Here is a 26,353-nt window from a genome sequence, read left to right as displayed (position 1 = left end):
AGATGTAAACACAAACATCAAAATTATTTGAATACTCCCGTGCCAGATTTACTTACCCTCATCACCACTTTCATCGTCCTGTATTTGACTAATCAAAATTTTCAAAAATCCACAACTTTAAATAGAATGGAAAACTAGCTTTCAGTATCTTGAAAGAAATGTGTAAACTTTAATATTAAACCTTCTCTCCAGAATGGAAAAATAGCCCACCAAAAATATTGGGCATCAAGAATCTTCCACCAAAATCCACAATGTCTACCAATACATATGCCTTTCTTCCCCCAATTATATCACTTGTACACTTTACCAAACCTCTACTCAAACTCTTTGTGCTTCCTTTTGACTCTTAGGTTACTTAGGAAAGCAACCACCCACCCACCTTTCCACAACCAAAAATCCATACAACTCAATGCCAAGAATATGAGTACACCATTCCATTGTCCCCCTCTCTAAAGTGGGATGGATAAAGGTTGATGTATTTAGGAGTTAGGATGACGCAATTTGCAATAGTAATGAATAAGCCTACGAGTCATTGTTGTTACATACACACAGTTTGATAAATGAATGAATCTATAGAAGTTAAAAAATAATAAGCAGGCGATAACCCGAAAAATCTCGATTCTAATCCACGTTTCGAAATTTACCGATCAAACCAAGTCTAGACTGCCACCGCCGCCTGTGAAACTGTTTTCCGAGGACGAAGTGGATATTGTGATCATGGCATTCAGATCAGATACACTGTCTTGGAGAGTCATTAGTAGGTCCGATGTGCTAAAACTCATAGTTGGCTTTGTTCTTGGGACCATTGGAACTTCGGCTTCACCCACCAGCATTTGGACCACGCACCTCATTGTCGGCCGAGCCATTGGATCCGGGTGCGAACAAGCCAGCCCAACCAATAGCACCCTCCTCATTTCTGCCTCGTCGAACTCATTCCCGAGTCTCGGGTCAGCCGCCACCATCAACCTCCCTTCCCGGTGCAAACTCCAAACCCACTCCACCAAATTACTATTGGCCCCACCTTTCCCCACGCCTACAACCTCCTTCTCAATCGGCCTCCGTCCGCTCGCCACCTCTAGCACCACTGCTCCATAGCTAAAAACGTCGGTTTTATCGGTGGCTCGACCGGTTAACAAGTACTCAGGTGCCAAGTACCCCATTGTGCCTGCAGCCACGGTGGCATCAGGGGACTTGTCGTGCTCAATTTGCCTAGCCAGTCCAAAATCTCCTAATCTAGCATTGAACCCTTCATCCAACATAATGTTGCTAGTCTTGATATCCCTATGAATCACCTGATTTTCACACTCTTGATGCAAATACGCTAAGGCTGACGCAACACCGAGCAAAATCTTGCGCCTATGAGGCCAGGGCAATATCATCCTCGATTCAAACAATGCCTTGTCAAGGCTCCCATTAGGCATCAAATCGTAAACCAATAAACTCTCACCCTTCTCATGGCACCAACCTTGAAGCCTGACAAGATTTCTATGCCTAAGGGTTCCAATTATTGACAATTCGGATAAAAACTCTGTCTTCCCCTGTCCGCTGTGGCTACACCTCTTCACCGCCACAACATCACCCGTGGCGGGCAGTATACCCTTATACACGGTCCCGAAAGCCCCATGCCCGATAATTCGATTAGAATCAAATCCTTTGGTAGCAATGTTTAGCTCTTTGTAGCTGAACTCCTTTGGCATTTTGATCACATCCGAAGCCAAAGTCTCAGATTTTTTCTCACGCTTGAACTTCTTGTTATACAACCATATAAGCGCTAGAGCGCAGAATCCCAAGAAAAATGCACCGGCCGTTACCACTCCGACAACAGCCCCAGGGCCATTTTTGCAGAGCTGGTTGTGACACTTTCCACTACCTTTGTCTTCATGCGACGTGGCATTACTATTGTCAGGCTGAGGTGCTACGGAAGGTGGTGGAGGGTTGACTATATCCGCCGTGGGGTTCATTAAACTAGCCGTTGGTGGCGGCGGCGGAGGAGAACCGGACGGCAGCACGGAATTATAACTCGGGCTTTCGTCAAAGGATGAGCTGAAACTCCACCACTCAACGCTGTGAATTTCTGTACTCCCCTGAGTTGACCCGGAGAACCCCACAAACATGAAATCATTCACTATGTACTGGTTAAGATCGAAAGTGGCGGATATGACGGGGTCTTTGGGCTTCAAGTTGGAATACGAAACGTACACTTTGATCATCCGGGTCGACCCAGAATAATCAACCCACGAGTTCACCAGGTCACCGCTTTTTAAATCAACACCAATAGCGTCCAAATCGGAAACTCGGGTCGAAATCATCGAGTTCAGATCCAAACCCACGTGATTCCCGTTAATATCCTTAAATTCAACGTCCATTAGAGTGTCAAACTCCACCGCCACAACGCCGCTCTGGGCACCCTTTGCGTCCATGATTCCCAGGAACCCCCCAGCGTCGCCAACGTACTCGTCGTCCGGTGAGATGACGAAAGCCAAGCCGCCACCTATAGAGGAGGGGTTCAGATTCGTGACAGAGAACGAGAAGAATGTGGAGAAGCTGGCCGGAGATTGAGTCCCAGGCCGCCGGAACTTGATGGGTTTTGAGTATAAAACTTTCCCGGCGCCGGAGTACGGAACACCGAGATCCCGGGTGAGTCTAACGCTGCCGTTGCTCAAGTGGGCGTCGCCGAGGAGCTTCATGCTTGACAGAGTCAGCGTTCCGAAGTCAAAATCAGTCGCCGCCGTCGAGACATTGCCGGAGGAAAAGCTAAACAAAACAAAACTGGCTACAAGAATGAAACAAAAGTAAAACCCGCCGGAAAATGACGCCATTGTTTGTTGTCTAAATTTCAGAACAACCCATCAGACATTCATTTCCCCCTTCCTTTTGCACCCAAGATGAAAGAATGACTGAGAATCACGTGAAAAAGGGGGAGAAAAACCAGGGAAGAAAAGCTCGGATACTTGAGAACAAAACAATGTAAGGAAAGAAACAAAAAGGATAGAGAAAGAGGGAGAGAACAGTGAGTGTGAATGAAGGTGGTGTGAGAGAGAAAGAGAGAATCCAAAGAGGGATAGAAGGAGACAGGTGGACGCCACGTGTTGATTCCAACGGTAATATTTTTTGCGGGGTCGGTTTGTCATAAAGGAGAGAGTTAAAAAAGGGAAATCGATTTTCGGACAGGACATGAAAGTGTTTTGCAGATTTTATTCTCGCTGTTGCTGTTGCTGTTGCTGTTGCTGCGGTTGTTGTTTTGCCCCTGGTTTTAATTCCGGAATAATTACAGCTTTGGAAATGGGAACCCTAATTGTTTAATTAACTAAACTAATTGGAGGCTGATGCACTGATTAATTATTAATATGCTGATTATGTATCATTTAATTTATAAAAATCTAACCATAAAATTAGCAAGAATGATGAGCAGAGAGGAAACAATAATTAGCATGAAAAATTAGGAGGTATGATTTGAATTAGGGAATGTAGAAACGGGACCTCGAAAGAGGGGGTGGTGGACAAGGAGTGTGTAGTCACCCCTCCTTTCCTCATTCTTTTTTCTTGGTAAAACAAATGAAGATAAAGTTGGCAATAATTGGGTGGACCAAAAACAACACAAATTCCTCTTAATTCATCACATCATATGCCCTCCCCATCTCACTTCCACACTCAATTCCACATATACATCAATTTTATCTTTGCCTAAAATATTCTTTTCCTCATTTATATAGCTGATCACGTATATTTTCACCTTTATAAGAGTAGTTTGATAAAAATAAAATAAAATAATTATTTAACCTACAATAAATTAAATATAATTAAATTGGGCATAAATATAAATTTTTCATTCAAATTTTTATTAATATCAACAAATTCAGTGAATTGTGAGTAATTAAGAGATTTTAGACGACAATAAATGTAAGATGTATAAATGTGATTTCCTAAATCATAAGGAGTATATACTTATAATTAGGGGTGTAATTTTTCCTAAATTTATTGGTCGACAAAAGAAATTTAAAATTATTCCAATAAATTTATTTAGGGATTATATGTGTTGCTATTTTCTTCATAATAAGTATTGAAATTAATTATTGTTGAAGGCGGGCCGTTGCCACTTGGGCTAATTAAATTAATGAATGCGTCTGTGCAATTTCATTTTTTGTTAATGAAGAAGCGATGGATAACCAAAAGTTTGTTCGGTAATTAATTTAGTTTAATACGTTGTGATTGGTATATCGTAGAACATCGATATCAAGTGGATGTGTATTATTCTACTCGGATCCGTAACCGATGTGGGCTAAAATATATATGTGATTTGGGTTAGGCAGTGTTTGTCCAATAATGATCCAAAAAGGTCCATTAACAAGACCCAAAAGAACAGGGTCCAGATCCATCAAAACTCCCCTAGTGCAGGGACAGGTCACCTATAATGCACGGACATTGCGAAAAATTATTTAATAGTGTCTGACACTCCTCGAATTAAAAAAAAAAAGGGACGTGCCCGTGTTTTGGACACATTTTGATTTTTTTTTATAATTTAAAAAAAAATTGGGTTGTCTTTTAGGGGAAAAAAAATCTTAGGCTTAATAAAAAAAAAAGTTTTCACTCATCTTAAACTAAAAATATTATGATGAAATTATTTAGAAATCGAGATGTGTTCACGATAGTTTAACTAATTAAATTATTAAAAAAAAATATTGCTTTTTTAAATAAATTAATTATGTATATTTTTTAAGCCACGTTCGACTAAAAATGTAGGTGTAAGATATGTTCATTTTATATTTTATCTTAATATCTTTTATATTGCATATTTTAATTTTATTAAAAAAATAAAAATATATATTATATATAGCCGTACTGTATCCTAATATTTTTATATTTTTTGTGTTGCTATACTCATGTCCATGCATCATAGCAAGCGACACATGGCACCATTCCACTAGTGCCATGCGGCGTCTGTACATTGCGGGAGGAGTATAAATATCCCTGATGAGGGGGTTTTTTGTCACTAGACAAGTATGCCCCTCATACCGGTTAAGGAATAGGCATTAATCAGGGATATCTTATGGAAGGATCTCAAGATCCCGCCAAATGCTCTTGTGGAGGGATTTTCGATGGCTATAATATCAATCAGCTATGATTTGGGACATAACTTAAGCTCGACGCCTGAACATTAGCATTTACCAAATGCATCTTACGTGGGCATATAAAAGCTACAAACGGAATTCATGAGGAGGTAATGTTACTTTGCTTTCTAGATACATATCTCTCAGTCAAAATATTCTTGGCCTAAGAACTGACTTAAGCATCGGAGGGCCTACGTCGGGAACATACCCGACTGGCTTAACCGTTCCTTGTGTTCTCAGGGGTCGCTGATTGAGGGATCAGGTCGGATAGCGGGTCGAGGTATCGACCATCAATTGAATTCGATAAGAAATCCCTTGGCAAGTTCAATCCCTTATTTAGGAAGATTTAAAGTATCTAATTTCATTATTTATTATCTTTTAACTAACTTTTAGATTTATAAATCACGTGATCTAATTATCAGAATGCTTACGTTTGGATCAAACCCGACTTATGTGCGTCTTGTATAGATCTCCAACATATTTCCTTGGAGTTCCCTAGATCAGATACAATCGTGCAACCTCCAAGAGGTACAAGTAGCTAGTGACCTAGCGTATCAACACCCAATAAATATATGTATATTGCTGTTTATACTCCTCAAACACCCATACCATACCGCAACACCCATCGGGTTTTACCCATAGAAACATCAAGTCCTTTTAGAGCTACAGCGTGAATATACACTTCAACGGCTGGGCCCTTAAGCAGAATTCAATAGAACTGGACCCAAACCATATATAGATATATATATTGAGGCCCATGAGCAGCGCCCCAATTTCAGTAACTTCCAAGAAAAATAAAAAAGATTTTAAACGGCCCTTTCTTTTAGAGTCCAAATTCCACTTGAGTTGTGGTCAGTTAGCGTTTACATATCGACAATCCTTTCTGATCTCGCCTTCATCCCCAGTTAACGGATTGTTTTCAGACAAAGTGAGAAGAGCCCTCGAGAAATGGTCATGGAAGTATCCGTTGTCGGCAGCCATCTTCTCCACAAATGGATATGTACTAGGATCAGAAACCAGCTGTTGATCAACCAACAGTAGTCCCTTGTGGCTCAGAATGTTCTTGTAGTACATGTTGTCTAGCACCATCGGCGTTTCACGGTCGTTTCTTGCGTATTCGACTGCGTTTGGGTCGGGATACGGTGATGGGCACCGGCCCTTGAGGTACCCGGCATAGTCAGGGTCCAACGTTGGATCAACAGTCGGGTAGAGCCTGTGGACTATGTTGATGCAGTGAACTCGTCCCACCGAGTGTGCACCTGATCGATCATTCATATGATAACTGTAATTTATTACAACTTGGGATTGTCTGAACTTGAACTATATATATATATATATATGTAATAAAGAGGAAAGTACCTAACAGGGCAACTGTTCCTTCGGTATCAATACCAATTGATTGGAATGTCGAGAGAACTGATGAGATGGTGTCGTTGTGGTTGGGGATGGAGCTGTCAACTAATGCTGCATGACTTTCCTTGCTGTCCCTCCGACCGGTCTTCATTTCGATGTAAGGACCTCCCAACTGTTACATAAATAAATGTGATCAGTTAGATAATTTGTGTTGTCTGAATTGGACATATATAGTTGACAACTTTTTTACATTAAAAGGAAAGAAGTATATATAATATTACCAGGACAGCACCATCTCTTGCTGATAGAGAAACAATATCAGCACAAGAAACGGTCATGGGGCATTCCTTCTCAAGGGCATCTTTGATTGTGTTTATGTACTTGAAATTCCGCATCCCGAAACTCCTCGACGACGTCTTCTCCGATTCAACGCCGTTCACCGTTTCCAACAACAGTGATGCATCGCATGACTATATATATATATACATTTATTAATTTATTCGACCCAAAAAACGGAATGAATACAACAATTGTAAGACACAAATGATTGAATTTTTAAGGTTGATATTAATTAATGGATGAACACCTTAACAATGCAGTCATGGAAGAGATTTCTGATCCAGGAGACAGCCGTGTTGCCATGCTTTTGGTATAACTTGGTGACTTGTTCCTTGATTATCGCTTCTGCTCTGGGGCAACTCTCCGAGTAGTAGTTCAACTGGAGATCGCTTTTACCTTCAACATAAGTCAAAAACATAACATGTGACTCTGAGAAAAAAAAAAGCATCATGGTATGTTGCAAGATGATCGGTACCGTACTAAACATTTCATCTGGGCTGGTACTAACCAAGTCTAAAATCATGAATCTTGTGAAGCATAAAAGAAATATGCGATAATTGTATATTATGAAGTCGAGCCCACACTTTTACTCTGTGTGTATGGTATAAAGTAGGAAAAAAGGGAATAGATGCAGTACGTACCAGGATGAAATTGCAAGAGCAACTGTAATAACAGAAAGATTATGAACTTGAAAGTGGCCATCTATGTTTAAATTGTAAATGAGAACTGGTACAGGGCAGAATGAAGTGATTGTGTCTTGTTTATATAGAGGGAGTGGGAGTCTGGGGGCTTGTGGTGGGCAAGCCACTCAGATTTAGAGGCTCTTCCACTTAGTCACAAATTTCCAACCTTTCGGCTATTTTACCACCACGCGCGCTTGGAATTGGATGCCCCACTACAAGTAGTATTACTGCACAATTTTATTTTACTCAAAATTAAGTCTGATCGGATCAAATTAATTGTATTACACTTGTTATATAATTAATTAATTTTTTTTAAATTATACACCAATTACACGATAAATATATTATATTTGTTATATAATTAAATAGTCAAACCTAATTTGGATCAGAATTTTCCAACCTACTATATTAACTCCTCATTTTTGGGTAGTTTAAATGAATATTATTTCTGCAATTCGATATGTTGGAAAGTAGTTTCTTGAATTTGGATAGGCTCATCTTAATTCTCCTACCCAAACTATGTTGAAAAGGATTCTTTTTCTTTTAGACCTATGTTGAATATGACTCTTTTCAATTAATTCTTTTTGTCTAAATTCAAATTAGGCCACATCCAAATTAATAGCCATCTAACAAGCATAGTCATTTTTGTCAAATTATGTGTGACAAATCTGATGTGTAATTTTATTAGATATGAATGAATTGATTTAAATTAAATGCTCATATTTGTATATTTTTCATTTTAAGGATTAAAAAATACGAGTGAACTAATTGTAATCTTAATTAACATTTAAGATAAATTATATTAATATATCTTGAGGTCAAATCTAACTAATTATAAAAACACTCTCTATCTTTATAAAATATTTATAATTTTAAAAATTATAAAAAATATTTATGTAATTAAATCTAATTTTATAAAGTGCCAAAGTAATTTACTAAGTAGAACTCAACATTTAAGTATATTCTAGACAAGCAATGTACGGAAAGTGAGCAGCCTCCGCCGGCCGCCACCGCCGCCCAAGTGGGCACTATGACTGCATCTATCACATAGGGTAGACTACAATTACTGTTTCTTCTGCCAAAAGATACAAATTCGACCACTGATTTTTAAGAAATAAATTATATAATTTAATGTATTTTCCGACTCAATTTATATTTTATTATATAAATATTATTTATTTTAATTTTATATAAACTTTATAGTTTTATTTTGAAAAGACGTCTCGCTTGAAAGATGAAATTTTGTAAATTATAAATCATTCAAACTCTTTATTTACAACTGGTATGATACGCCTACATACATTAATAATAAAATGATCAAAAATGTTATATAATTAAAAAAAAAAAAAGAAATAATGGCCCCATAACTAGACACGACTCATTAATTATAAGGTGTTTGAGTTAGACTTTTGAACTTTTTCTAAAATATTTTGCAGTGTCTAATAATATTTTTTTTAAAAAATAATGTGTCTAAAAATTATGCTTGTAAGCTCCAAAAAAAAATTAAAATAACGAGAATGCTACCTTAATTTTCTCTAATTTTGAAATTTTTCTTTATTTTTTTTCTGGTATTTATGGATTAATTAAATAAAAGATATCTTATAAACTTTTATAAATTTTCTTTTCAAGGATAAATTAAGAACTTGTTCATTTAATATTTTGTAGCCAACAACAACATTTTTGTAAGCAATTTGAATGTTTGACCTTATGAATTATTGATCTTGACAGATAAGACATAAATATAATTATTCTATTAATGTTCAGACACTGTACACAATTTTTTTTTTTTTTTAAGAAAAAGGAAATATTTGTGCACCACAAATAATATAAAAAAATAAAAACAATAATATGGAAGTAATCATAGCAATTGTTGATCATTATCCATAGACAAATTATTTAATTGATCGATAAGCAAATTGGATTTTAAGATGGTTTTTTTTATTAATGAGTAATATTTGAAAATTTAGAGTTGAATTTGTTAAGAGGGGTTTAATCCTTTTATTCCCATCGCGGACAAAATTAATGTTCATGTCTGATATGGGACGAGGAGAGTTGTTTCCAAAACAACGAAATATTATTATTACTAATTTATATTATATATTAAGGCCCTGTTTGGTTCGGGTAATTAAGTATGATAAAATTATTTATTATGACCAATCACATATTTAGTTAATATTAGTAAAGTCCGGTATTAATATTGATATTATGAATCAAGTCTATTTAACTCATTTGCCTAATTTACCCTTGGGCTCTCTCCTCTTTCTCTCCTCATCTCCACTCTCTCCCCTCTTTTTCTCATTTTCTCTTTCTTTTCCCAGGACTTAACGGGCGCTTATTCCTCTCCCCTTTTCTCCCATCTTTCTTCGATCAAAATCCAACGAATTTTGTATTTCCTCGGAGAGAATTTTTGTTGTCTGTGAACAATTGAAATAACGAGAAAGATAGTGTTATTAACATATGCTTATTTCTCCCCTTTTCTCCCACTTTTCTCCGATGAAAATTCGATGAATAAAATAATAATTTAATAATAAAATGTAGTAAAAAAATATCACTTCTTTCTTTTTTGGACATTTAAAAAAAATTAGATTTTTATCGTTAATTACTTAATTGAATACATATTTTCAACTTCAGCTTTATATAAATATAGACCCAAAAAAAAAAAGAGGAAATATGCCACAAATTTTATAGTTTTCTTCATTTAATCATACGTTATAATCATTTCAATCAAACACCAGATTATATTATCAAATGAGATATCCCACATGCAATACCTCAAACCAAACATCATATAATGTAAGATAGGATTAATAATCATTCAATTTTCCATCCTATTTAATCCTATCATACGAACCAAACGATCTTTAAGAGAGAACATTCTTTGGTTTCTTCCTTATTTAATATGCTACTTTTTTTTCACCCATTAATTTTCACTTCCCCCCCCCCCCAATATTTATAAGTAGTAAAATTAATTTTTTTAAATAATTATTTATTTTCAGTTAATATTTTTTTTCTCTTTCGCCTATTCCAAATATTCTCTTTCATAATCATTTTTTTTATATAATCATTTTCATACTACCATTTGCCTACAACAAAAAAACTTAATAAATAATATTTAATTATTCTAAATTTTTTGTGCTCATACATCAAATGTGCCACGTACCACTAATAACAATCTATTTATACTAATATAAAAATAAAAGTCCTTCCACATTCATGAACAACAGTTAATGACACCGCCGCATCAATTTTTTGAAAAATAAAAAATACCCTTCATGATAAAATAATTAATTTATTCAACTTTTCAAAATTTTTATTAATTGACAAATTATTTTTCTTTTTTTTCTTTCTTTTATTTATTAACGTAATGTACTTATATATTTCTCTTATTTATAATATATTTTAAAATATAAAATATTTTTTATTATATACACATAAAAACAACGTAACACAACCACTAATAATAAATAAAAAAATAATATATTGGTAACCCGTGAGCAGAAGAATAATGATAATGAGGAACAGATAGCAACAGATTCGGTGATTAGTTGGTTCAACGTGTATTTTTTTGGAGTAAACCGCAAGCTATATATATATCCTCTCTTCATCACGTCTGATTTTTTTTTTTTTTTTTGAATAATTACATTTATACTTTTTGACTTATGATTTGTTTAAATTTTTAATAATTACAAAAATATTATTTATGACAATAAAAAAATAAAAATAATTTGTATAATAATATAGATATTCTGGGTTGTATATATTTTTTCAAAAAATATAGATGGTTTGTGTTAATGGTCTTGACGTTTTCAGTAGTTGTAATGTAATTATCTAAAATATAGTAATGATTTTGTATAAACGGACCATTGTTCCTTATCTTTTTGCTCTTATATATCAGTACAATGAACTAGTAAATTATAATTATGGGTTCGAGTTTCATCGAATGTGTGGATATTTGTCTTACTTTACGTGAGTTATTATAATTTATTATTATTTTTAGTTATATTTTATGATTTTTAATCACATTAATATGTTAATTAAATCGATATATTATTAAAAAAACAAACAGTGTCAAATTAAACATCTAATGCCGACAGTATTGCTAGTTGGCCTTATCTATAGTTGTATTGTATAATGTATTAGTTAGAGCAGCGTGCAAGAAAATTATTTTGTTTAGTCAACTTATTTGTTTCTTAATCATTGATCCTTTGGATTTTTCTTTCTTTTTTCATTCATCTGTTGAAATTATTAGCTCACTCGTCATCTACTCTTTTTTTTTTTAAAGATAAATTACAACGAATTGTCTTAAATTTTAGCATATTTATGAACATCCCTCGTTGTTTGAAAATAACTACTACCCTCTTATTTTAATGTTCGTCCAACAACTAGCTCAATTTGTTAGTTATCTTAATCCGTTTTTGTAGTAAATTGATCAAAATACCCTTGTAAACTATAAATTATAATTTTATTTGTTTTTAAAAATTTTATGCATTTTTTTAATGGATTAAGCGGATAATTTTTTTTTTAATTTTAAATTTTTTCCAAACACCTTATCTAATTTGTTTACAATTTTTCAATTTTTTTTAAAAGAAAGAAAAGAATATACTACGGGTATCAAGGAAGTATTTCTAATTTTTCAAACAGTAAGGGTATTTGTGATTATATTGTATCTCATAAAAGCTTATAATAATTTACTCTTTTTTCAGACGGAAAATTTTTAGTTTAAATCAGATTTTGACCGAATTTAAATTAATTATATGATGAATGGATTAAATTTATTATGTGATTAATGTATAATTTTAAAAAATAATAATGAATTAATAAAATCCAATAATGTGATCATATTTAGTATCATCAGAATTGATTTTGTGAGAATTTTGGGTGCTTCTTACGGCAGAGCTACACAATTTTGGGCTCTTGAATAATGAATTTGTGGATCCAGCCCATATTTATGTGATAAAGCTATTGGAAAGCCCAGTCCTCAGCCCACTTCTATTTGGGCCTTGAACCCATAAAAGTTTATGAAATTTCTGAATTAGATTAAAAGAGTTTTCCTTAATTTTAATTATTTCCAACAAAAATCGAATTCCTAACTACGTGTGGTGTGGTAAAAATACGAAAAAAATTATAATTTTTAGGTTGTCGTAAATTCTTGATTTCTTCTATAGAAAATAAAGAATTGCCACGTGGAAAACACGGACTCGGTATTTTTTTATATAATTTAATTATAATAGGATCACCTCCATATGAATATTACATGATATAAGATTAAAAATTATATGCACGTTTATGAATTTCAGATCACATATATAATGTGCTACACACATCTAATAATGGCGAAGATTTTTATTCTCGTCTCATGTTATATTTTTTAGTTTATTTAATATTTAATATAAGCGTACTTTATATACAAAAGATTTTATTGAATAAAATAAATGACGTAATATTTATACATATAAAATAAAATTTAAAACATAGAAATTAATTCAAAACGGGAAATCATCATTTTGGTAATTTATGATATGTATTTTAGCCATTCAAATACAGTTATATTTTTATTAACAAAATCAGGTGAGTGATGATGAAGAAAGTTGATATAAAAAGTTTTGAATTTTGGTTGCAACTTCTCTTGATTGGAAAAGACATTTTTAGGAAACAATAACTCTGTATTTGTGTATATTATTATTGCGATGTATGCACACAACCACTCTATTTAACAACAAAAATCAACCATTCATGTTTTTCCAGTCTCCCAAGTTGTCGGTTGAATGTAAGAATACGTCTTCACATTTCAGAAAAATGAGTGGTTCCGTTCCGTCCCATCCCATCTTCTCAATTCCTCAAAACTGCAAGTAATCTCAAGATTCTTGCTGAACGGCTGATGCTACAGTTCGAGCCCAAGACTTCAAATGTTTCTTCATATCTGCAGTTGTAGAAACTCTCGTTGGTATCCTTAAATTCAGTAATGGAGAATCGGGTCTTTTAATGAGCCACGCTTCCGACAAATACGGCCTCATTACACCCTTTTCCTCGTCATCTTCAAGGTCATCTGTGTTTCCGCTAAATTCAGAACTGTAATCTTGCTTGTTTTTATCTGCATCAAGCCTTTGCAATCCGGGGATTAAGCGCTTCATGCGCTTGCTCAGGTTTTCTTTCCTGAAGATGAAGCCCAAATCCATGAAACCCTTTACTTCTTCGAGTTCAAGCTCCAGTAAGCTCTTGCAGCTCGTGGTTTTCCGCAATTTTCCTTGGGAATAAGTCGAGTAGCCCAGGTTTCTGGATTGTTTTTGAGCTGATTTTGGTGAGGATGAGAGAAACCTGGTTTTGATGGGAGCAAGATTGAACCTGGTTTTTCTTTCCTCATCATGAGTAGTTTCACTGTCTTGGCTGCTCGTCTCATCCTTAAATATGGTAATCATTCAACAGAAAAGAAAACGCACACCAGCTGTTTGTGAGTTTCATCAGTCACACCCCTATGTGTGTGTGTGTGTGAATGGGTGGGAGGGTGAAGAGATGCAAATTATAGCTATACGTACTCTACTCACCTGTAGACTACTGATGATCACAGAAGTTAGTGGTGAAATTTCTTGCTCTGATATAACTGACATATGGGAGCTGTTTTTTGATGATTTCTGTGGAGATTCTGAGGTGGGTTGAGGTGTTTTAGGATTTTCAGGAAGTGGGCATAAAGAGGGTTCTTGGAAAAGAATGATTTGGTGAAACCAGAGGCGATCCATGGCCCCTATCAGGCATATCACACACTTCTCTGCTGCCATGAACACCATTTTCCTCTTCTGTTTTCTTCTTTATTTGTGGGTGCTGGTTGCTTGTAGCATATAAAGATTCAATAATGAAGCTGAAGGATGACGATGATGGGTTGTGGTGGTAGTGAAAAAGGAATCAATAAATGAGAGGAAAGGAATACTGAGAATAAATGTGGGGGGTCCCTTGAAAATGGCAGTTGTGGTCTTGAGTTATGGAACCTTCAAAATCATTCACATGCGCTCCATTTTTTCAGCTGATGAAGACAAAATTCATTAGTCTTCACAGATAATTGTGGAGTTGTCTTCTTGTCTAATTCTGTACTACACATTCACCAGACAGGTTCTGTGATTCATACTTCTGATGTTTTGCCCTCAGAGTAACATTTGATCAGCACTTTCCCTATACACTTATGTCAGTTATATCAGATTAATTCACATGAATTTACGTCCAAATTAATAATCCCCAAAAATACAACATTTTAATACCCTTCTTTGCCTGTAAATATTTACAAGAAATCCTTATTCTCTGAGCAGCTCAGGAACTTATGAATTTCTGCATTCTCTCAGCTTGGTTCTGCTTGTTCCTCCATGATTTCACTTATGCTCGACACATGATTTTCTTCAACAGGCGATGAAGTAGAAGCGTTGTGTGGATCAAATTTACTGTAACTATTGTTGGCCCCCCTGTGAGTTGCCGTAACAGTAGGAGGATGCTGGATGAGTCCACGTTCTCGGTTCTTTCTCCTGTCCCTCACCTCAGAATGCCATTGCTTCAAAACTTGTGCTATTTGTTCCTTCAGTATTTCGCCTTTGAATTCTGAACCCATCTGTCGCCAAAACCTTGCACAAAATAAGCCATATTTTCTTGCTCCAGACGTAGTTTTTGAGAATTCAAATGTTTGAATACTTAACCTGTGTCACAAGTGCATAAAGGGGAAGAGTAATGTAACTGCAAAGAACCTGGACTGCCACCCTGTGAAAATGCACGAAGAAGACAGGTTTGAGTGTGAAAATTGTAAAATCTTCAGAAATGGAATGAACTACTAAGAACAGTTTCTCAGTACTTACGCCATCACTGTTCTGGTGATTATAATCACCGTGTGCTCGTGGTAACAAGAATCGAGCCCAAACTGTATCTACACAGGGAGAAGCAGAGTTTTTCAAAGAGCTTTCTTGATAAAAATTGCGAGGCAAAGGGTTAGGAAATACTCACAGCGACCCAAATGAAAAAAGCCAGCTCAAAAGCATTCTAGAGCCACCATTGAGAAACACGTTGTTAGAATTCATTCTAAGTCAGAAGCCACTGTATGCTTAGTTCAATATAGCAGTGTCGAGACGACATACCACAAAAAGTGTCAAATGCAAGAGATGTAATACGAATCTTGGCCGCCTAAACCAGAAGAGATCATCGTTGAGTTGCACCAGTGGGGCTCCTATAACGACGTTGTTCTGATTTTTGAGTTGAAGGGCCATCTTTGCAACAATCACTTCCAGTTTAGTTCCAAGTACTAGAACTATCTAGAGATGCAAATATTGGAAAACATATCAGTCTCTGTCTGGAGAAGGTAGAAGTATTAGTTTACTTGCAGTTAGTACTCACCAACAGTGGAACATATGATATCCAAAGATATGAATGCCAACCTGATTATTTGAGAAGTTTAAGGTCATTCTGTCAAGATTGAAGGGCAAGGGATGCTGAACAAAGATAACAATGGGGTCTGGAATTTACCGTGAACATCGACAAGCATGAAGATAACAACGAGAAACCACATAAAAGGGCTGCAGATTTAAGTGATGGAAGATTAGAGACGGCAAAGCTTCATGGATTCATGGCTCGATGAAAATATTATTTCAGATGCATGCTCTTGAGCAGATAAGAACTAAAGCTCCAATCATGTTATTTGATCACACAACCACAAGGGTAGGAACAGAAAATTCTGAAACCTGATGCTGACAACAACTTTGAAATCTTCGTCCAGGGAACGCTCTATGTACTTCTGGAAATTGAAGTTGTTCAGCCTGGCAGAGAAATGAGCCTGCAAAATCACAAAAAATAAGACTTTCTTGCTCCCGATGCGTATTCTTTTCAGTTTTGTGATTAGAAATGTAGAAAGTAGGAAGCGGAATTGGGATATGATCGTGACCATGATAAAGCCATGTCTGAGGGTGAAGTAATCAACTTTTGCCACGGAATTGAAGAATTGCCTGAAAAAACATTTCTGCTCCAGCTTATAGTTAGCATTTAGTAGTGGACAATCTGATACTATTTAATGTTGTTGAAGGAGCATGTTTCAGGACACTGGATGCCCTTCAGGAGAAGTTTTCCTGTCATGCTAATGATGCAAGAGCTTTGAACTATTATCAGCAGAAATACTTACTATCCACAGTTGACTTGCTGTCTCTGTGCAAGTATTGTGGCGTCTTGCAAACGTCGTCTGTCTTGTGAATCTAAATCTATTTGGATCTGTATCAGATAAGATCAAATTTTATGCACTTACACGGAAAACACAACTCAATATCAAGATCAAAATAGTTTAAACCGCGATATTCTTTCCTATGCAACAACCAAAAAGTCCCGGAGACTCAGTGATTTCATTGACTTGACACTTTCTCTACAACAAAAGGTCAATGATTTTTGCCTTAACTGAAATGCAGGCTAGTTACTGATGAAAAACGACACATTGTGCCCAAAGTCAATCTCTTAACCACTTGATTGCTTCATTAGAGCTCTAGAGCACCCTAATTTCAATTCATCAAGACGAGAAACAACAGTAAACTCACAACAGAAGCTGGTTGAACAATTCAAAACGGCAGGAAATTAACATATACCATTTGCAATCTGGTAGTCTGTTGATTGAGTTTCTTTCTCCCAAGCTTTCCAACTCCTCATCTGCAGGATCGATGATTAAATTCACTGATTAGAATGATCTGTTATTGGTATGCTAATCATGAAATTTCTCGGAGAGTATTTGAAGAAATCAGGAGCCAAGAAACTCATAATTTTATACTTTGGCCCTTCCTAATGCCATGGTGAGGACGCTGTACACAATCTGTGTAACTGCTAGCACAAAAATGAAAATTTGCAGCTGCTGCATCGCTTTCTCCGTTACTAATGAAACTTTTCCCTGAAAATCTCAGATGAACTTATCAGCACATTAACTCTCCTTTCCTAACTAGGCCAAAATCCACATACAACACACAGTAGCATGTGAACGAGAGTTGATGAAAAGAAATCTTGATTACACTCAGTTGCATTTCCTGGTTATACCCAAAAACACATGCTAGCAATCTTGAAATTAGACATACTTTTGAGCTGCAAGAATCAGCGGCATCAGTGTTCTTGGCTGTCCCAGAAACTCCACCGCTGCTGCCATCACCAGCGTCTTCGTCAGCCAATCTTCGACTATACAACTTGTGTAAGTTTATACTATCACTGAAATTTGTATAATCAGCCATTATCAAATCTGCAGACGCTCGATTAAACGAGTGCATGAAGACCGCTAAGGACTCAGTCCCTGCTGTAACGAACTCTCTGCGACACGGGAGCATCGTATTCGCCACCTTAGAGGGTACACAAATCTTTGAGATGGTATCTTGAGTTACTGCTAGCAGAAGAGACGTGAACCCCAGAAGCATAAGCTCTGCCTCCCACAGAATACAAAGTCAAGAACCAAAAAACTAACAAACAGGTGACACTTGAATCTTCAATAATTACATAAAGAGAACTTGTTGACCTACCTGATTTAAGCCTCCCCACGGCATCATACAAAGCAGTTTTTCCATGTCTCCTAAGCCACTGCAGTAAAATACAAGTAGCCTGATTTCAGTAACTGGTAGAAATCATAGTGTAATCTGTAAATGCATGCATAGACATGTAACATTTGTCTGAGTAGAAAACTGAGCTCACGTTGGTGAGGAGATGGATGGAATGCTCAAGTATAACGGAAACGAAGACGATGAAGAAGCATACGGTGGCAAGCGCCCAAGTTGGGGTGTGTTCTAGAGAGGTGGAGGCTGAGTCTCCGGCCGCCATGAACTTAAAAACAAAAAGAAGAAAGAAAAAAGGAAAGAATTTTTCCTAGATTATTAATATTAATACTTAGGCACTGAAGAGTACATATATGTATATGTTTGTGTATGAGTTATGACTGATCTGCTTCTTCCCTGTTGAATACAGTGAATGAGACTGCATTGTTTAGAATATTAAGGAGCGATGCGCTCAGCATCTAGATTCTGACACGCATTTTAAAACTTCCTGGATTCACACTAGCTACCTTTGTCCCATGTAAAATAATAACAACGTAAGAAGAAAAAATCTTGCTTTCAGTTTTTCTCTAAAATGAAACAAAATGCAAGGCATAATTAAGAGCATGAAAGGGATGGCAGAGACCATGTCTACATGCTAGTTGGATTTGTGTGTGTGTGTGTGTGTGTTATTTGTTGTGATTGCTTCAGCAAATAAATAACGTGGGACAAGTCAAGTCAATTGGTCGTTCTTCTCATTTAATGTTTGGTAGAAAAACTAAAAAATTAATGTTAGAATATAGACTTGATATGGCAAATTATACAATTAATTGTTAGAGTATATTTTTCTTCATAATTAAATTGTGTTTTCTATTATTAAATGACATAATTAACTCTAACAAATAGAGCCCAGAAACAGTAGAAGCAGTTAAATGGAGGAATCCGAACTCCCAAATCTGTTGAGGTATAATAAGTGTATCATCTAACTAATATGTATATAAGCTCTCTAAAAAAGATGAAGGTGTGGACTTATTAATGAATTTGGGGAAAGGAAACCCTCAAGCATCTTTGGGGTTCATGAGAACTTTTGTATTTGCCAATGCTATTCATCTGATTGGTTTGTTCAGTTGTATGTTTTTCTAAGACTGTGACTCTGGAGTTTTCTGTAAACTGAAATTTGATCAATTGTTAGTAATACAATAGTTAACTCTTTCATGAATAGGGCATTTGGTCTAGTGGTATGATTCTCGCTTAGGGTGCGAGAGGTCCCGAGTTCAATTCTCGGAATGCCCCTACTAAGCTCTCTTTGATTCTTTTGGATCTCAATTTGGGCCTCCTCCTTTTAGCTCAACATTTGTGGATCGGCCAACGCGGGTTAGCAAATGATCTTGTAAGCAAATCCCAAAACTGGGCTTTCAGATAGGAGGCCCTTTCTCTTTTAACTGGGGAGAATTCACAAGTATGTATGCATATTTCCGTTTCTTTGTTAGTTCACCCTGAGTGCTCAATTCACATAAACATATATTTTCCATTTATGATTCCAATCTTCTCCCCAAAAAATTAAGTAGCCTGATAGTTTAGACTTATAGAATGCATTTTAGCTTGCCTTCTTTGCTTGCGCTTGGCCCACCATGTTCTACAAGTTAAATCATTTTCCAGCTATAGCTTTACTCATTATATGATGTCTAATGAATATGTGTTCATCCAAATATGGCAATGGGTGCAGTCCTGCTCCCAGAGAAAACAGTAGGCTGCGGTAGAGTATGAACAGCGCGGAGTCGGAGTGTTTCCTGGGATCTGAAATATAATAGTCAAGTGAAGGCCATTGCAGTAGCTATAATTGGCAGGAATAGTGTGTTGCAACATGGCAAACATAGTGATTTCGCTAGTGATAGGAGCTGGTACAAATACTCTTGAGCTATTTCGTTTCTTCCATGGCATGCAAATGATAAATTTATCAGTAAAGGTTCTTTAGACCTGACCCTGCTCTTCATTATTTTTCCACCAGCCCCTGGGTCATAATAATTCTTATGTGTTAGAAAATCAAGCAGATGGAAATAAACATCGGGCTGACCATTTTCAGTGAAAGAATAGCTGAACTATTCGTGCATGTCACCAAATGCAAGGAAGCAGATGAAGGGAAACCATCCAGCATGCTCAATCACACCAATCAAGCAGGCCAAACGCTCCACCAGATGATGCATTTTGCTTGCTGCTAGAGGAGTGACGTTAAAGGTGCAGATGCTTCGGTAAGATTTGGCAATTATAGAAATGGGGCATAGCAAGAAGTTGATGATCTTTCATGGTACTACACTCAACACGGAAGTCGTGAACCGGTCACAGAAGCAATGGAGACACAAGAACATTCAAAGCATCTAAGCTCCAAGGTTGTCACTTTCATCATCAGATTAATGAAGCATATTTCTCAATTGCAAAATAAACTCACCAGTTTGCATACTTCCAAGGAAAGCAGTGGATAATCACTTTGCCATCTCAAATGTTTCAGTGGCTTAGTGGCTGTATCAACAGCACTATCATGTACAGAGAGCTATTGTTCAAACCAAGAGCTTTCGTGTACTACAGAATACAATAGAACAAGCCTTTGAAACCTTGATGACCAGAAGTGGCTCATACTGACTGCAGAAATTTCAGTGCATCTGACTTCCTATAAGTTCATAAGCAAAATGCCATCGCTTGATGATGGGAATGACTAAACTCCAACTGGCGTATAAACTCAACCTATTAACTGAGAAATTATAAGTCTCTGTGATACAAATAACAAGTTCCACAGGAGAGACAACCATCAATTCTACAGAGAATATAAGCAATAACTTTGTTTTAGATGATTGTATATATATGGCATAGTTATCGAATTATGCGAAAACCAACCAGATATTGCACACCAACATAAACCAGCTAAAACTATCAATTCAATACACCTAGTGAGCACCAGAAACCAAGTTAATTCCATAATATACCAAAACCTGTGATGAAAGACATTAAAGCACTCAGAAGAGTAGAACATGGATTTGATTCAAACAATAAAAGCATAAAGGACATTTGAAATTCTAATTCCATCAAGGATCCTTCAGCCATATTCAATAAAAAAAAAGACGCACATAAACGAACAAAGCCCGAAGTGCGCAAATGTCAGAATTTTATTCATCCAAGTAAAAGCCAATATGTCAAATTGCATTCACAAAAACCAAATCTCTTCCTAAGAGCAGTAAATGCAACCAACAGTACTCCCACTCCAACACAGGGTTATTTCTTCTTCGGACTCTTTGCAGTCTTACCCCGCGCATGAACTTCTTTCTTGTGCAGACGCCTCGGTCGTAGTTCTCCCAATTTATGCCCCACCATATTCTCCAAGATACGAAAAGGCACGTGCTTCTTCCCGTCGTAAACAGCAATCCGATGACCCACCATTTCTGGCACAATAGTCGAAGCCCTGGACCATGTCTTGATCAGCTCCTTGCGCGAATTCTGATTAAGCTGCTGGATTTTCTTCACCAAGTGATTGGCAACGAAAGGGATCCTCCAGCTGGTACCTCCGCCGCGGAGTCGGAGGACGAGGTGGAGTGTGGATTCCTTCTGAATATTGTAATCGGCTAGGGTTCTGCCATCCTCCAACTGTTTCCCAGCGAAAATCAGACGCTGCTGATCCGGTGGAATTCCTTCCTTGTCCTGGATCTTGGCCTTAACATTGTCGATGGTGTCTGAGGTTTCGACTTCGAGAGTAATTGTTTTGCCAGTTAGGGTTTTCACAAAGATTTGCATCTTCTTCGGCTAAGACAAAATATTCCTGTGAAGAAAAGAGGGGGTTTTAGTATTGGAAATAATTTCGTTTAGCACCCTCAACTTTACTAAATATTTACATTTCTCCCATATGTTATCTAATTAAGTGTTGCAAAGCTCTCATCTTTTTCCCCTCTTCTATCTATTTACATCTTCAATTCTTTCACCTTACACACTAAACCTTTAGTTTCATTTAAAATTATGTGTCCCACTAAAATGAATACTTACAATTGGAGGCAAAAGGAACAACAAAAATGAGTTACTAAAGTGATGATGTAAAAAATGTAGTTCTCAAAGAATAGGGTTTCCTCATTCCTTATCATCTCTTTCTCTCTTTACTTTCTTTTTTCTTTTGCCTTTATCCGTCCGATAAGAAGCTATTTATAGGTTTTGTGCTCGAATGATCTTATAAAATATTTTTGAGATGATCATTTTTTGATATTTTTTCAACATTAAAAAAGAAATATACATGTATCAAAAACTCATTTGTTGATTTTTTAAAAGTCGCCATTTGGTTTTTCCTCCCGATTTGGGAGCTCTTAACTTTCCATGGCCAAACCTTTTGAGGGGCCACTTCGAATGTTTTTTGGGAGGTCAACTCGTATTCTCTTTATGAAGCCACCTAATATTCTTTTATGTGAGGCCACCTTATATCCTTTTTCACGCGGAGACACCTCATATGCGTCATAACGATATTGTACTTTAAACATCTCACCACATTAAAATAAAGTCAAAATTAAAATGAGTGTATCTAAATATAAAATGCATCTTTCATTAATTTATTTGATATTACTCTTACTTAACCATCATGAATAGAAGAAAAAAGACTTTAAAGAAGAAATTACAATACAAGCACCCCTAATAACAGAAGGGACGGCACCAAATACGCACCATCATACTGCAAACCAAGATCCAGCTGCATTTTATCTAAAATCTAGTAAGAGTTGCATGGATCACACTCATCAGGCTCACAACTAGATGTTGAGGCCTTATTTTGTCTCAAGAGTCCTAGAAAACGCCTTAAGGCAGATGGCGATGACCCATCCACTTGATGCGTGTTCAACTTCCTTAAGATTAACCTACAAACCTCCATGGGCCAAAACCAGAGCAACCGCATAAGTGTGTGAGAGTGTAGAACATTGTACATTGACTGTTGTCCACGAACCATGTACAATGTGAGGGGCAGCACAAGCTACAAAAGGGACGTGAGCCAAGATGAATGCACATTGACTCTCATCCATGAGCAAGAATTGCCTTTCTTCTAGCGGAAAATTACAACGTAAATATTCATATTCCCTCAATAATAGAGCGGAAAATTTCCCTTCTCCTTAAACAGCAGCTTGCAAACAGTAAAACAGTTGCAAGAGACCCTAGCCAACATAAACCAGCAGGTGATATCGGTGAATTACTGATGCGATTTTGACTGCAACCCAACAAACAAGGGCTGCATGAAAACAAGCATAGTTCAAAGCTGATATTGTTCTAACTCGTAAAACTTAGGAGCACACAGCCACAGGAGCTCGATTAGCACATGAGCGGACATTCTGGAAGTTGCAAGTATTGAAATCAAAATTCGACTCAATGCTTAGAATACATTAATAACATCCAAAGAAAGTTGAGACAAGAAAGCAGATGGAGTCTCTCAATATTTTTCCCTGACACGTCAGTCCAGAAGTCTATGGACTACGCAGAGCAAGTCCAGATTGAACATACAATACTCTGGGAAGAACACTTCCCAAACAACTCAGATGTGGCACAAGAGAACATAATAAACACTTCCAAGTCACACAGCTCTTAGAATTAAGAAGGAAGATAGAGTCAAGACCCCAACTGCAGTTCAAAAACTCGGGGCAAGGAAGTAGATGAAAGGTTGGCTCATCATTGTCCCCATCTCATACAGGAGCATCGTTCTGAAAGTCTCTGAACTTCACAGTGAAGATTGAATATTTAATTACAAGGAAGATAGAGATAATAATCAATACATCACAGGATTTCCTTCTGATTTTGTGAACTTCTTAGTTGTCTAATTTACTAGCACTAAGGTCATAGACCATAAACAACTTTACATCAATCCTGTAATTCATCCAGGCGAACAATAGAGTCCCAACTCACTCACATGAATAATATAGAACAACCATGGAAACACAATTCAATATTATACACAGTACCAAGAGAATTTACTTATACAAATGACCGCAATAAGAAGGAACCATATACAGCAGGCAAAATCAAAATCCATTATTGCTTCAACATGATCGTAGTTTCATAAGTACAAAGTTTAAAGTACACAAGCTTATCACCATTTGAAATTCAACTCAAACTCCCATATAGGAGGTTAAACCATCCAACAAACATATTAATTCAGAAATAACCACCACGAAGGCGGAGAACAAGATGAAGAGTCGACTCCTTCTGAATGTTATAATCAGCGAGAGTTCTCCCATCCTCAAGCTGCTTACCAGCAAAGATCAGTCTCTGCTGGTCTGGTGGGATGCCTTCCTTATCCTGGATCTTTGCCTTGACATTATCAATGGTGTCCGAACTCTCCACTTCCAGGGTGATGGTTTTTCCTGTCAATGTCTTCACGAAAATCTGCATACCACCGCGCAGCCTCAGGACCAAATGCAAAGTCGACTCCTTCTGAATATTATAATCGGCCAGAGTCCTTCCATCTTCCAACTGCTTGCCAGCGAAAATCAGCCTCTGTTGATCTGGTGGAATTCCTTCTTTGTCCTGAATTTTTGCTTTTACATTGTCAATTGTATCAGAGCTCTCAACTTCCAGGGTAATAGTCTTGCCCGTCAGGGTTTTTACAAAAATCTGCATCCCACCGCGGAGTCGCAGCACCAAATGAAGAGTCGATTCCTTTTGAATATTGTAGTCGGCTAGAGTTCTACCATCCTCCAGTTGTTTTCCGGCGAAGATCAACCTTTGCTGATCGGGCGGTATCCCTTCCTTGTCCTGAATTTTAGCCTTGACGTTGTCTATGGTGTCTGAGCTCTCCACCTCGAGGGTGATTGTTTTGCCGGTCAGAGTTTTTACAAAGATCTGCATCCCGCCTCGCAGACGGAGGACGAGGTGGAGCGTGGACTCCTTCTGGATGTTGTAATCGGCCAAGGTTCTGCCGTCTTCGAGCTGCTTCCCGGCGAAGATGAGGCGCTGCTGATCCGGCGGAATTCCCTCCTTGTCTTGGATCTTAGCCTTGACGTTGTCTATGGTGTCTGAGCTCTCCACCTCCAGCGTGATCGTTTTTCCGGTCAGAGTTTTCACGAAGATCTGCATCCCACCTCGCAGACGTAGGACGAGGTGGAGCGTGGACTCCTTCTGGATGTTGTAATCGGCCAAGGTTCTGCCGTCTTCGAGCTGCTTCCCGGCGAAGATGAGGCGCTGCTGATCTGGCGGAATTCCCTCCTTGTCTTGGATCTTAGCCTTAACGTTATCTATCGTGTCGGAACTCTCAACCTCCAGCGTGATCGTTTTTCCCGTTAGGGTTTTCACAAAAATCTGCATCCCACCGCGAAGACGGAGGACGAGGTGAAGCGTGGATTCCTTCTGGATGTTGTAATCGGCAAGGGTTCTGCCGTCCTCGAGCTGCTTTCCGGCGAAGATGAGACGCTGCTGATCCGGAGGAATTCCTTCCTTATCCTGGATCTTCGCCTTGACGTTATCGATGGTATCGGAGCTCTCGACTTCGAGGGTAATGGTCTTGCCGGTTAAGGTTTTCACAAAGATCTGCATCTTCAATTCTAGGGTGAAAGGGTAAAAGAATTTGAGCTAAAGAGAAACTGATAGAGGGAATATTGGAATTAGATAAGAGATCGCTTTCTGCACGATGATTTGAATAGAAATGCAGGAGAGAGCTGTATTTATAGAGAGAAATGCGGACATAGGGCAGAGATGAAAATTAGAGTCAAAGAGGCGAATGGTAGTCTAGAACCTTCTAGGGTGGGTCGACAGGCTGCTTCGCGCTTCCTTCGCCGACTCTACAACAATGACTTTATTGGTTTAGGATTATTCTACTTTTGACCCCCACAATTCTATGGTCTATTTTTTTCCACCCTTAGATTTATAAGAGAGTATACTTGTCTTTTAATTTAAAGGGTAAGTTATATTTTTTTTTTTAAATTTGATATAATTATAATTATTTTTTAATTATTTAAAAAATTATAAATACTTTTTACAAACCAACTCTCTTATGATCTCTTGGCGATTCATCCATCTGGACATAAATTAGAGCCACTATTGATTCTCTAATATTATTTCATTTTTCATGTAAAGATTTTTTTCTTTACGAGTACGTGCACCCACTCCATCAAATACGAATACGCCCCCATTCAAATAGATTAAATGATTGGGTAGACATATTATTTTACTTTTCTAAAAAAATTTAAAAAATTAAAAAGTATATTTGAGAAAATATATATAAAAAAATTAAAGATGAGGAAAATAAATAATTTATAGAGAATATTAGTCCACAACAATATTTTAAACAATTCTAAAAAATTATAATTTATAGTCAAAAAGGGTATTTTTGTCGATTTCCAATAAAAATTGAATGAAAAGCTAA

At 36.9% G+C, this 26,353-nt stretch overlaps 5 protein-coding genes, 1 long non-coding RNA gene, 1 other non-coding gene and 1 pseudogene across 10 annotated transcripts; 2 read left to right on the top strand and 6 right to left on the bottom strand.

The window, feature by feature from the left end:
* Positions 1 to 492: 492 nt before the first annotated feature.
* On the bottom strand, positions 493 to 3,055 carry LOC105174328 (L-type lectin-domain containing receptor kinase VIII.1). Its single transcript, XM_011096389.3, has one exon. It carries the CDS (start codon positions 2,817 to 2,819, stop codon positions 648 to 650), a length of 2,172 nt encoding a protein of 723 aa, XP_011094691.2. The 5' UTR covers positions 2,820 to 3,055; the 3' UTR covers positions 493 to 647.
* A 2,607-nt stretch (positions 3,056 to 5,662) lies between these two features.
* On the bottom strand, positions 5,663 to 7,598 carry LOC105174327 (Peroxidase superfamily protein). The gene is made up of 5 exons (XM_011096388.3): positions 7,442 to 7,598; positions 7,048 to 7,196; positions 6,743 to 6,931; positions 6,468 to 6,633; positions 5,663 to 6,367 (listed from the first exon to the last, which is right to left on the bottom strand). The coding sequence occupies exons 1-5, from the start codon at positions 7,500 to 7,502 to the stop codon at positions 5,961 to 5,963; spliced, it is 972 nt and encodes a 323-aa protein (XP_011094690.1). The 5' UTR covers positions 7,503 to 7,598; the 3' UTR covers positions 5,663 to 5,960.
* Positions 7,599 to 13,071: 5,473 nt separating this feature from the next.
* Positions 13,072 to 14,633, bottom strand: LOC148785124 (uncharacterized). Its single transcript, XM_088875685.1, has 2 exons — positions 14,026 to 14,633; positions 13,072 to 13,881 (listed from the first exon to the last, which is right to left on the bottom strand). Exons 1-2 carry the CDS (start codon positions 14,263 to 14,265, stop codon positions 13,339 to 13,341), a joined length of 783 nt encoding a protein of 260 aa, XP_088731811.1. The 5' UTR covers positions 14,266 to 14,633; the 3' UTR covers positions 13,072 to 13,338.
* On the top strand, positions 14,444 to 15,294 carry LOC148785123 (uncharacterized). The gene is made up of 2 exons (XR_016062853.1): positions 14,444 to 14,584; positions 14,873 to 15,294. It is a non-coding gene; the product is annotated as an uncharacterized LOC148785123 (long non-coding RNA).
* LOC105174363 (MLO-like protein 3) lies at positions 14,802 to 18,655 on the bottom strand. 4 transcript variants are annotated; one of them, XM_020697727.2, is made up of 15 exons: positions 18,152 to 18,655; positions 17,983 to 18,040; positions 17,551 to 17,885; positions 17,253 to 17,369; positions 17,074 to 17,134; positions 16,623 to 16,708; positions 16,389 to 16,463; positions 16,189 to 16,280; positions 15,974 to 16,023; positions 15,845 to 15,885; positions 15,589 to 15,762; positions 15,458 to 15,493; positions 15,313 to 15,380; positions 15,157 to 15,217; positions 14,802 to 15,071 (listed from the first exon to the last, which is right to left on the bottom strand). In XM_020697727.2, exons 1-15 carry the CDS (start codon positions 18,275 to 18,277, stop codon positions 14,808 to 14,810), a joined length of 1,644 nt encoding a protein of 547 aa, XP_020553386.1. In that variant the 5' UTR covers positions 18,278 to 18,655; the 3' UTR covers positions 14,802 to 14,807. The 4 variants fall into 4 exon arrangements, with proteins under 4 accessions (XP_020553386.1, XP_011094743.1, XP_088731810.1 ...); XM_011096441.3 differs by having other exon boundaries at positions 16,189 to 16,463; XM_088875684.1 differs by lacking the exon at positions 16,389 to 16,463.
* A 554-nt stretch (positions 18,656 to 19,209) lies between these two features.
* TRNAP-AGG (transfer RNA proline (anticodon AGG)) lies at positions 19,210 to 19,281 on the top strand. The gene has a single exon. It is a non-coding gene; the product is annotated as a tRNA-Pro (tRNA).
* A 1,650-nt stretch (positions 19,282 to 20,931) lies between these two features.
* LOC148785122 (ubiquitin-ribosomal protein eL40 fusion protein pseudogene) lies at positions 20,932 to 21,878 on the bottom strand (annotated as a pseudogene).
* A 2,122-nt stretch (positions 21,879 to 24,000) lies between these two features.
* LOC105174326 (polyubiquitin) lies at positions 24,001 to 25,646 on the bottom strand. The gene has a single exon (XM_011096386.3). The coding sequence runs from the start codon at positions 25,522 to 25,524 to the stop codon at positions 24,148 to 24,150; it is 1,377 nt and encodes a 458-aa protein (XP_011094688.2). The 5' UTR covers positions 25,525 to 25,646; the 3' UTR covers positions 24,001 to 24,147.
* Between the last annotated feature and the right edge of the window lie 707 nt (positions 25,647 to 26,353).

This window comes from Sesamum indicum, linkage group LG11, assembly GCF_026168435.1.
Source record: "Sesamum indicum cultivar Baizhima isolate 11 linkage group LG11, ASM2616843v1, whole genome shotgun sequence".
In the NCBI taxonomy this organism is placed as follows: domain Eukaryota; kingdom Viridiplantae; phylum Streptophyta; class Magnoliopsida; order Lamiales; family Pedaliaceae; genus Sesamum; species Sesamum indicum.
This window is presented reverse-complemented; position numbering and strand designations above follow the sequence as displayed.

Bases quoted from the DNA above. Each gene is read 5' to 3' on its own strand.
- LOC105174328 (XM_011096389.3), bottom strand. From the start codon at position 2,819: ATGGCGTCATTTTCCGGCGGGTTTTACTTTTGTTTCATTCTTGTAGCC.
- LOC105174327 (XM_011096388.3), bottom strand. From the start codon at position 7,502: ATGGCCACTTTCAAGTTCATAATCTTTCTGTTATTACAGTTGCTCTTG. The intron at 6,932-7,047 runs GTGTTCATCCAT...ATATATATATAG, and splicing joins TCCATGACTGCATTGTTAAG to TCATGCGATGCATCACTGTT. The intron at 6,368-6,467 runs GTACTTTCCTCT...ATGATCGATCAG, and splicing joins AGGAACAGTTGCCCTGTTAG to GTGCACACTCGGTGGGACGA.
- LOC148785124 (XM_088875685.1), bottom strand. From the start codon at position 14,265: ATGGTGTTCATGGCAGCAGAGAAGTGTGTGATATGCCTGATAGGGGCC. The intron at 13,882-14,025 runs GTGAGTAGAGTA...ACCATATTTAAG, and splicing joins TGATCATCAGTAGTCTACAG to GATGAGACGAGCAGCCAAGA.
- LOC105174363 (XM_011096441.3), bottom strand. From the start codon at position 18,277: ATGGCGGCCGGAGACTCAGCCTCCACCTCTCTAGAACACACCCCAACT. The intron at 15,763-15,844 runs GTGAGTACTAAC...TTGCATCTCTAG, and splicing joins TATCATATGTTCCACTGTTG to ATAGTTCTAGTACTTGGAAC. The intron at 15,381-15,457 runs GTGAGTATTTCC...CTCCCTGTGTAG, and splicing joins CTTTTTTCATTTGGGTCGCT to ATACAGTTTGGGCTCGATTC.
- LOC105174326 (XM_011096386.3), bottom strand. From the start codon at position 25,524: ATGCAGATCTTTGTGAAAACCTTAACCGGCAAGACCATTACCCTCGAA.